The sequence below is a fragment of the Chenopodium quinoa genome, unplaced genomic scaffold, assembly GCF_001683475.1.
Source record: "Chenopodium quinoa cultivar QQ74 unplaced genomic scaffold, ASM168347v1, whole genome shotgun sequence".
Taxonomy (NCBI): Eukaryota; Viridiplantae; Streptophyta; class Magnoliopsida; order Caryophyllales; family Amaranthaceae; genus Chenopodium; species Chenopodium quinoa.
Window position 1 is genome coordinate 2,937,745 of NW_018744092.1, and position 11,323 is coordinate 2,949,067.

General features: G+C 33.0%; 1 protein-coding gene across 1 annotated transcript; it reads left to right on the forward strand.

Annotated features, from left to right (window-relative positions):
• Nucleotides 1-5,126: 5,126 nt before the first annotated feature.
• On the forward strand, nt 5,127-8,379 carry LOC110691856 (probable serine/threonine-protein kinase WNK11). Its single transcript, XM_021868823.1, has 3 exons — nt 5,127-5,756; nt 6,538-7,117; nt 7,700-8,379. The coding sequence occupies exons 2-3, from the start codon at nt 6,614-6,616 to the stop codon at nt 8,159-8,161; spliced, it is 966 nt and encodes a 321-aa protein (XP_021724515.1). The 5' UTR covers nt 5,127-5,756; nt 6,538-6,613; the 3' UTR covers nt 8,162-8,379.
• The last annotated feature ends 2,944 nt before the right edge of the window (nt 8,380-11,323 follow it).

The following is an 11,323-nucleotide window of genomic DNA, read 5'->3' on the forward strand; positions in this document are numbered from 1 at the left end:
TCATGGAAGATCTCAAGCTGTAGTTCCTGCCTAGCATACTTGTGCTTGTTATTATAGTTTACAAAAATCTCCATTGTCCCAATTCTATTTTCACCAGCAACCATCTGCCATTTCAACTGTAGCTTATATGTGAACTGAACAATATCCCAATCAGGATTCAGAGTGTGTGAGGTAGCATGCTTTGAGCTGCGCCTGAGGTTCTTGAGCGCCTCCTTAGAATACTGCTGAAGTTTTCATGAATAACAGTTTCAGTGTGTGTCTATATGATATGGTATTTTGTTTTTGTTACATGTGATTCTTGATTTCTTGATAGTTTGTGAATGACTTCAACCTTTTTATAATATAAGAAATGTCCATTGTTACATGTGATTCTCAATAGTTTGTGAATGACTTTAACCTCTTAATAATATAAGAAATGTCCATCTTGCTTAGCTTATTATACGTGCAGTAACCGGCCGAAATGCCAGCTTCAAGACCTTTCTCACTTCTCACTTTATCATATATAGAACTCTGGATTTAGGAACAAGCAAAGGATAAGTGATTAGTCATTAAGCTGCAGTGGACTGTTTCCCCATTTTCTTGTGCATTTGAATACTTATTTAGCATTTGAGTAGAAATTTATTCTATTTTGAATGGCAAACAGTTTTGATATTACTGTCCTTTGTTTTATATTATAGATAGGTGTCTTCTGAGTAATCGCGTATTATTCTATTAGACGGGTCGGTGGCTTTATGTCATCTATCCGAAATTTTGGGAACTAGCAAGTCAGAGGAACTGATTTAGTAAAGCAAGTTTCATCAGGTAGAGAAAAAACATGTATAGCAGAAATTAAGGAGGTTGGGTTTGTCTGGGAAATTTCTTCACGCAAGGAGCTTATATGAGAGAGGTTGCCATTATTCTGGAACTTGTTCATTTTGCATGCTGATATTGATATTGTGCTGCTGAATAATTGTGGGTTTTCAGGAATAGAGTATTGGGTCTTCAAATTACTGATTTTACCACATTCATGACTTCATGAGTGACCACCGTCATTATCTTTCATTATCATGTTCATTAGATATCCAATATTATTAATAAAGCTGACAACGGAAATTTATCATTATGAATCGTGTGAAGCATGAGTGTACGAAATGCAGAGTCCACAATCTTTGAAAAGCGGTTTTCTTATGTTCTCAAATTTCGTAGTCAGACCACATTAATCATTCAGGGTTTTGTTGTTCATGAGTGATTAACCAGATACTTTTCGTAGTCATGAGTGACCAGATTATGTTTCTGTAGTTTTGTTGTTCAAGTGGTGTTGTACTGTTGTGCTTCTTATCGAAAAGTATCTGGTTAATTACTCTGCCTAGTTGAGCAGGATAAGTAACTGTTTGTCACTTTACAGTGACAGCCAGGTACTGCTAGCTTAACATTGATTTATTTACATGCTCGTGATTCAACCCAAGTGGATTTGAGGCTTGGGTATTGGTAGTTTGCCCTCTTAAATACTTCTTTTACAGTTGTAGTTTTGATCTTTAATAGTATACTCCCTACACCCCTAAATATACTGAGATGGGACGTTCTTTACGTGATTCTAATTCATCTTTAAACCAGTGATGAGCGAGCATCTTCTCCAGATGTTTGCTTTGATCTTCTTTCAGATTATCTCTCAAATCTTTAGAGTTAATCACTTAATTTCATGCTTAAAGGTTCAACAAAGGAAATTCACATGTTTTGCATTTAAGTTAGAAGCACTTGGACAGCGCAATCGCATGTTTTGCCAGGGTGTAATGTGGTCGAATTCGGTTACAGTCGATTGCTGGTTTCTGGGCTTTGGTTTGCTTTCTAAGTTTGGATACATTGTATCTTGATAATTAGCAACATAACCACGGAAACTGATTCAGCTTCACCTAGAGATAATTTAATACAGAGCGTGACTATGATTTTTGCTTTTTAGGTTGCTAATTTACATGTTGCCACAATATATCAAATTATGAAATATCAAACTAATTAACATAAATATAAAACCCTAATTAAAAAATACACACAAATATCACGAACCTGAAATCTGATTGACATGAAAGTCTTTCCAATTTAGTACTCTGTATAATAACTAATGGGGATAATGTAATGATTTTAGTAGAGGTGGCGATTGAGTTGTTCAAATCAGGCTCAGACCTAAACAATTTGTGTTAATTTGTATAGGGTGATGAGTAACTCAATCAAATTGAGTCTGTTTGACCTAATGAATTTTGGTCACAATTTACATATTCTCCCCACCACTCCAAATTGAAGTGTACCAAAAGTATATATGTCCAATTTTTCTCCCAATTGCAAATGATAGAGAATTAACATCGTATAACTTTCCTATAATTTTCAATTTCCGCTTCTAATTCTAAGATAGTCTATATTTGAATATTTATGTGCATCGACGCAGGTACAATCTAGTTGAAGAGTACACGTAAAAATACAAAACAACAAATCATGGATTAACCCAACCAACCAACCAATTGTAATAAACATGCATTTGTTCACGAGAAGGTTAGTGCTTTATAGCAAGTTGAAGTGTTTCCAGAGAAATCAATACTGAGTACTGTTAATACTACATAACACAAGAAGAAAGAAAGAAAGAAGTCGGCAATTGATAAAATCACAAGCTATGTAATGGGCTTTGAAGCAACTTGTATTTGCACGTCCCTTTTTACTTCTTCCCTTTCTTTGCATCCTAAATCCTGCCTCATGCTAGTACTACATAAAGAGGATTCTGCGTGATCTTACCCTATATCAAATCTTCACTTTCTACCTTATTAAAAATTAAAACTTTACAAATACTAGGATGGCTAATTCGTCCGATGCGTGCGCCATAATTAGAAATATTCAGAAATCTCTTTCGATTTGGTTTTACGTCATAACTTTATTTGTTAGTTGTATTAATGAGAGAAAAATATGTAAACAAATATTGTTAGGGGTATAAATGGCCGCACATTATTTTTAGTGATTAACATTAATGGGGGTAATTAAGTAAACAAACATTTTAGAGGTTATAATTGTTCAAACACTATTCATAAGAGTTATCTCATACTTTTTAAAAGGTAAGCCTTGTTTCGAATAATTGTAGGTATGATTAGCTAATTAACATAGTCATAATTCATAAACTAAGATGTTTCATAAGAAATTGGCTTACATATAAAACTTAGAATGTACTCGTAGAATGCATCATCATAATGAATAATTAATCAAGAATTGTTGGCTATGGCCAAAAAGGATTAATAACGCAATTAAATTGAATTATAAATTTCGGCTAGAACAATTCCCAATATTTAATGGTTTTTAAATGACAAAATTACTTTATTTTTATACAAATTATGTGATCATATTAAACCCTAATATAAGCTCTAGGTTAACGAAATCATTAATAAAATGAGAGTGAGGGATAGTTCAAGTGGTTAGAGCTCCCCTCCCGATTTCAGGTGATCCTATGATCAATTCTCATCACCCGCCCTTGTGGCTCTCTAAACACCAAAAAAATATATGTGATCATTATAAAGTAAAAGCTTTAGGTCGTTAACTTATGTCACTTGTATTCCAATAAAAATATATGGAGTAACGGAAATTATTTAATACGACGTATAATCTAAATATCTAATTATGTAAAAGTACCAAAACGTACACGGTACACCGTAGTTTTTTTTTATTTTTTTATTTTTTTTATGCTCAAACGTACGCCATAATTGATAGTAGAGAAAATACCATAATTAAACAAGACTTGGCTGAATTGACTCATTTGGCAAGGTTTTTTTTTACCTCGACTCATAGATGTGTGGAGTTTAAATCTTGCAAAAGTAACAGTGTTGAGGGTAGAGATATTCTCTTACCTTCTCCACTATTTTCAAGTGTCTGACTCATATATACGACTATACAAGTGTAGATTGCAAAAACGCATAGGTTAAAGTTTGGCCAATGTCCTCCTTCAAAACATATATAGAGACGATTTTGAACAACTCTACAAACTATATACGGCAAACATAAAGTTGGGATTATTCTTATTGGAGACAATAAAGTGTTGTTTCCTCCATAACCTCACCACACATGGCATTTTTTAGTATGCGATCTATCATCAATTCATCATCCAAGTTTAGCGTTGTTGTGTAGCTAGGGATCGTGGCATTTTCCTTAGCTTTATAATGGCTCATTTGGAACCAAAAATGAATAATACCTAGTAATTAATTGATTTCAATTTAATCTTTCAAAAATAATGAAGCAAATAGGATTACTTAACCAAATAGGTGAATAAATTTTGAAAAAAAAAATTCTAATAGTAGATATTTTCATATTACAATTCAAAATAAATCTAACAAGATTGTACATTTCAAATAAGACCAAAAAATAATTACAAAAAGCTTTAGGAAGTACGGAGAAAGGCCTTGTTTACTCCACCTTATTTATGCTGAATTGAAATTATTTTTACTAAAATGAAATTAATTTTACTAAAATGAAATTAATTATATTGAACTTAAATTATTTTTACTGGATTGAAATTATTTTAACTAATTAAAAGTTATTTTCACTGATTCTCTAGTATACTTATTCTTTAAAGTTATTGTATTTTACTAATTAAAAATTATTTTTACCTAGAGTAGACCTCTAGTAAGTATAATCGATCATCAGTTGATAAAAATAAATAAAAATAAATAAAAAATCCCCTATTTAAGAATCTTGTGTTCTCAAAATTCAATCAAAATGATAAATCAAATCAAATCAAAAAAATTCATATCAGATCACTTTATTTGAAGTGAAAAAAACAAGTCATTTATCATTTAAACATATATAACTCAATATACAATATTTATACACCAATCTTATTTAAAAGTTTGTCAAACTAATTATACCAAGACGAGAGTTATACATGTGGATTATAAGTTAAAAGAATCCCTTTAGAATCCCAGTATAAAGGGATTCTTTTAAATACCAAAGGTGGGGCAACCTCATAATAATCGTTCTTCGTAATAAATATGTCAATTCAGAAAATTGGATCTAATTCAATGAGATCGAGTCGAATTAGTTTTACTCCCTCCGTCCACGATTATTTGCACCAAACGTCCTTTTTACGGACTCCTAGGCAAAAAATTTAGTGGAATTTAATTAAGTTTGGGTGGGTTTAATTAAGTGGGAAAAAGGAGGGAAAAAAGTGGTCCCTTATTTTTTTTGTTTTTGGGTGGGCTAAAGTAAGTGGGAAAAAGGTGGAAAATTGAGGGCCCCTTTTATGAGTGGGAAAAAGGTGAAAAATTGAGTGTAATTAAAAGATGTTAAACAAAATTAAAAAATAAAAGTAAGGGTAAGGTGGTCTTTTTACTCTTTAAAATTTACTAAAAGAGGAAAGAAAAAAATTTGTTGCACATAATAGAGAGCATCCATTTATGTCAAATGTTGCAGATAATTGTGGACGGAGGGAGTATTTTAAAGCTAAGTTATGTTAAATTATTGTGTTTATAGTTTATACGAACCAAAATTAAAATCAAACTTTTTTAAAATCAGGTCAAATCATATCGATCAGCTGAGTTTTTAACACCTATGCTCCGTAACTTCTACTCACATGGCTAAATCCAAGTCCAATTAAAACACCTCTCACATCTCAATCTATACTAGTCTATAAATACCTTGGCAGTTTACTCACCTTAACTTTCTTCTACACCCATCACTCTATAAGCCTCCCTTCCGTTTCTCTCTCTTCACTACGTCAGATTTTCGTAACAGTATTCCCCTGACGCCGCCTTTCGGTACTCTTTCTCTCTCCTCTCCTCAATTTCATCATTTTCTTACTTTTTTTATGGACTTTGTTTCTGTAATTCTGCAATTTCCCATCATTTTTTACGATTTTTAATTTTGTTGTAAGTTTCAGTATTTTGGTTTTCTGAATTCTGGTAATTATACTTATGTTTCCCCAGTAATTTTCTCGTAATTACATTTTATAAGGTTTTTCTGCATGTTTCTAGAATTACTTCTTTTTCATGGATTTTTTTATATGGTGTATGATTTTTGTTTCAATTAGCTAGCTGAAAGATATTGCTTGATTCAATTTCTATTGTTTGATAAGATGTTGTGGGGTTTTGATTTTTGATTTTGTTCAATATTATCTGTTGACTGTTTATTGTTTGAATTTTCATGTTGTTTGACAATTTTACTTCAAGTCTTTTCTTTGACTTTTTTGCCATAACTGTAGCCATCAATACTAGTATAATGCTTTTCTAGTTTTAATTTTTATTGCTGTGAAAATACCTGTATAGTTGTATGTTCGTACGATTTGGCAAAAATTTTACGGATAAACAGATGCTCTGATGTTAAATTTTATGGGCATGTGTAAAAATTATGATTTTGATATGAAAATAAATTATGTGAAAAGTATGTTAGTTATAAATTTAATGGGATATACCCCTAAACTCTGACTAATCTGGATTCAAGCCGGTACCCTTCTTTTGTCTATATGAGGTTTTGTTTACAGTATTTGGTGTGTTCTGGGTTGAGCGATTATTAAAGGACCTGTTTGTTTGTGTCATGCAGGAGAGTTGTGTGAGAACTTGGTTTTTTCATTCCAACAATCACATTTTTCTTGAGTTTGGTATATTTTATTTCTGAGATGACTTGTGAGAGTCTTGACCCACCTGAGGGTGATAAAGAACCGTTCGAGGAGCTTGATCCTACTGGCCGGTTTGGTCGGTATGCTGATCTTCTTGGAGCAGGAGCTGTGAAGAGAGTGTATCGAGCTTTCGATCAGGAGGAAGGAAGAGAGGTTGCTTGGAACCAGGTGAAGCTAAAGAATTTCAGCCAAGACCCGTCAGTGATTGATCGACTTGTAAAGGAAGTTCAGCTGCTGAGCAAGCTTCGGAACAACAATATCATCACTTTATATCATGTTTGGAGACATGTTGAGCATAACACACTGAACTTCATTACTGAGATTTGCACGTCAGGGAACCTGAGAGAGTACCGAAAGAAGCACCGTCATGTGTCGATTAGAGCTTTGAAGAAATGGTCGAAGCAGGTACTCAAGGGTTTGGAGTACCTGCATACACTTGAACCCTGTGTTATACACAGGGACCTTAATTGCAGCAACATATTTATAAACGGCAATGTTGGCGAGGTATATTGTCTTATCCTATCTCTTAAAAAATTTTGTTCCAACTGAATATTCTGATTTTGATCAAATATTATTGTGTTTAGAGCTAGTCTCAAATAAACATGATCATTGTTTCATAGTGGTCAGCTGTTCACTGAATATGTGAATTTTAAATGAAAGATACAATGCTCTATGGGTTGGCCTTCCCATTGTTTGTAATAATTTCCTGGTTTTGCTGGGTTCAAAACGAGTAATTCGAAAGAATAACTTATCGAGAATTGTCTGTTCTGTTTTAAACTTCCGTAATGATAGAGATAGCCACTACTGAACCTGCTGTTCTGAAATGTGATCCCATGACATATAGCACATACATAGGAAAGCAAGGTCATATGTAGAAAGTGTACCATAATTCCTTCGGCAATTTAACCCTTTATCTATATTAAATTTGGGTTCCATTATAGTTGTTATGTGTTCCATGTTTATCTAGTTCAATGATGTGTCAAAATTACTGGGCCGTCTCTGTAAACCTTTAATGTAACGAATCTTAAATGTACTTCCTGTTAGTTTGTGTTCCATTGACCAAGCTGTTGCTGCTTGTTTATGCAGGTGAAAATCGGTGACTTTGGCTTGGCAGCAATAGTGGGTAAGAGCCATGTAGCACACTCAATACTGGGTACACCAGAATACATGGCACCAGAGCTGTATGAGGAAGACTACACAGAAGTGGTTGACATATACTCTTTTGGGATGTGTTTGCTGGAGATGGTGACTATGGAAATTCCTTACTGCGAGTGTGATAGTATTGCCAAGATATACAAGAGGGTGACTACTGGAATTAAGCCCCAGTCTTTCAACAAGGTGAACGATCCAGAGGTGAAGGCGTTCATTGATAAGTGCATAGCAAAGCCTAGGGAAAGACCCTCTGCCTCTGAACTCCTCAAGGACCCGTTTTTCGCAGAAGTGGATGATGATGATGATAGTAACAACTTCGCAGAAGTTGATGGTGATAGTATCAACTTCGCAGAAGTTGATGATGATGATGATAGTAACAACAACAGCTCGTTGTAATTTTGCAACTGGTTAATTGATCAATTTGACGAAGCATGTATATAAAGTCAAAGTAGCCAAGTGTCTCAAACTATGGATTGATGACCAATAATGTTATTGTTCATGTATGCAGCAATTAATTAGGATTTATCGTTGGTATAATGCCACAACAAGATCTGAATAGAAAATTAGAAATGCATTTTTCGGATTTGAGTGAATCACAAGTTTAGGAAAAGGCATATACTTCCTCCGTTCTAGTAATATTGCAAAACTGAACTTTTACACTATTCATTACGCTTGTTTGACCATATATTATGATTTATACGTAAAATAAAATATGATTACGTGGGATCTTATTAGATTCGTCTTGTAAAATACTTTCACAATATCAACTTTTTATGATTTTTACTCTTATATAATTATAAATATTTATAAAATATACTTGGAGATGCGTAATTTCATCCTTGTTGCAATATTTATAGAACAGGGGAAGTATTACTTTGTATATACTTTTATTTTATCAATGGAATTTTAGGGCTGTACTTCGTGAATGTGATATGTGGGCATTTCTTGATGAGCACATAAAGGTTGCTGACTTGCTGCTTACGTTGTACTCTAATACTCAACCTTAGCATAAGATTATCTCTACAAGACTCTGCATCCATAACATCATAAAGTCTAAGGCCGTAAACGTCGTATATCCTATCAATCATCGACCTCAATGCATTTAAGACCTTCTGATTAAGGTGGGAAAGACTAGCCTTTATCATAGTTAGGCTTAGGTTTGAGATCATTTATTAGAGCATTAGTTTCTGTTAAATTAGAAACCTACTTAACTTTATCTTGGCCTAATAGTGGGTTTTAAGAGTTGGATTAGGTTTGAACTTCTAATTTACATTAAGTAATACTTCGTATAAGTTTTATTTTGTGAAATTTTTTGTGATTATTCTTATTAGATGTTTCAAGTTTATCATTATTAGGTTTCTATCTATTAGTTTTACTTGGTTGTTTCTCCTAGTCATCATAACTCACAAGGGGATTAGAAGGTAAGTATTTGATGGTGTCATGCTATTAGTATTAGGCGACACGGCCGTTCCCACTGCCCATCGTCAAACAGTAGCAACAAGCAGGAACTTATTGATGAGCACGCTTGCTTGGTATCCTCCTTTCAGCTTTGACTGTCTCACGTTCTGATCTCCTGTGACTTGCTATGCACGGTTGTGCATACAATAGCACAAGCGTGTCTTTTAGCTTTAAACCAAGCCAAGATGAATAGATGATGTTAGTTGTGCAGGATGAACATGTTCCTCTGAGCTCAGCAATAGTACAGTGCGTTGAACAGTCTTCTTATAGTATTCGGTTTTAGTTTTTTAGCAATATGGAGAACATCAATGGTGATTTACAAGATAACTAGTTTGTGGCTCGGGCGATGGCCCAAGTTTTGTTTAAATACAAAATGAAAAAATTACTTAAAATTAAATAATATTTTGAAAACATTATCTTAAATTAAAAATAAATTCAAAAAATGGGAAAAAATATATGGGAATTGAAAGAGAAATGCAATAGTATACATGTAAATAATAATCTGTGTAATTGCTTAACTGGTTTTTAATCTAGCAAATTACTCATACCATTTATGGAATCAACAACCATTACAAATTAAATTGTAATTTATTGTGCAAGTACTTAGAAGTTACATTGTAGAAAAAATTAAATACAAAGTTTACACATATAAAAGTTTTATTGTGATGATACATAGAATGACACGTAAGAGTGACACGTAAGGGTAACACATAGCAATGACATGGCGCCAAATCATATTGATGCAACAGTGACACATGAAATTACCATATTGTCCCTTTGTATTTTAATAATAATATTATAGATTATGATTTTGATTTTTGAGTATCCGTTTCATTCAACAGGAGTTTTTTTTCATTCAATGAACTGCAGAGAAATTCTGGCTTCATAACAAACTTTACAGTAAGCTTTTGGCCAAGGCTCAACAAAATTACTCTGGTGTTTTAAGAAAGATTGATGATACCTCTATTTGCTTATAATTAATTCTGCGTAGAGCAAATGCACTTTGACGACTATGCTTGAAGCTCGCTTCATGATAATTCAGACAATAAACAAACAGCAATAGATTTTCAAGGTCTGATAAATTTACGTTTTTGGTGGCTTAGAACTTGAAATTGAACTGCAAACAACAATTAGGCCTCGTTTGGTTGTATTTGGGAATTAAATGCCTATAGAAAGTTACAATAAATAGGAAATTTTATTGCCTAGGAAATACTAAAATTGTGTTTAGTTGACATAGGAAATCATATTTCTCATGAATTAGTTTCCTATGTTTTGTTTAGTTAACTTATGTAATACCCATGTATTATTATAATTTGAACTACTTTTCCAAAATTTTGAGGACAATAATGTAATTTCACTCAAAATACATGTGAGATGTTTGAGTAACCAAGATAGGGTGTGGGAAATTAATTCTCGTGTTTGTAGGAATTCCAAATTACTTAGGAATTTCCACTTCCTACATTTTTGTTAACCAAACAACTACTCTTAAACACATTTCCCATGAATTAGTATTTCTCCCATTATTGAAGTGCAATCAAACAAGGCCTTAGCCTATTAGACACTCCGTAATCCACATATTAGAGTTCCAATTTTGCTTCCTCTTATATTAGCTTGAATGTTAATTTTTTTTTTTATGTTATTATCCGCAATTTTATTATGGAGTTAATCTATTAGACGCTGCAAATGAACTCCATTTTATCTTCCACCTTAGCCTCCAATTGTGGAGCTAGTGATGTAAGTAGTTGCCAATTTAGAATCTGTTCTGTTCAACTTAATTTCATTTCAATTCACTTTAACTCCAGTCAGTTCAGTTCAGTTCAATTCCTAATTTCTTTCTCTCATAAACAATTCATTTCAGCTCTATTCAGTTCAGTTTATTTCAGTTCAATTCAACCCCAATCATTCAGTTTAGTTGTTTTCAATAAATCGAAACAGGCCCTTAGTAGACTAAAATGTTGGTTTATCATTTCAGCTAAGCAATTTGAAGGAATTCTCATTCCAATATAGCAAAGCATATGTTTTGTATTGTGGATTTCAACAACAGTACCAAAACAAAGTTTTAAATAGACGTACCAGGGAAAATAATTGAACTCTCAGTAG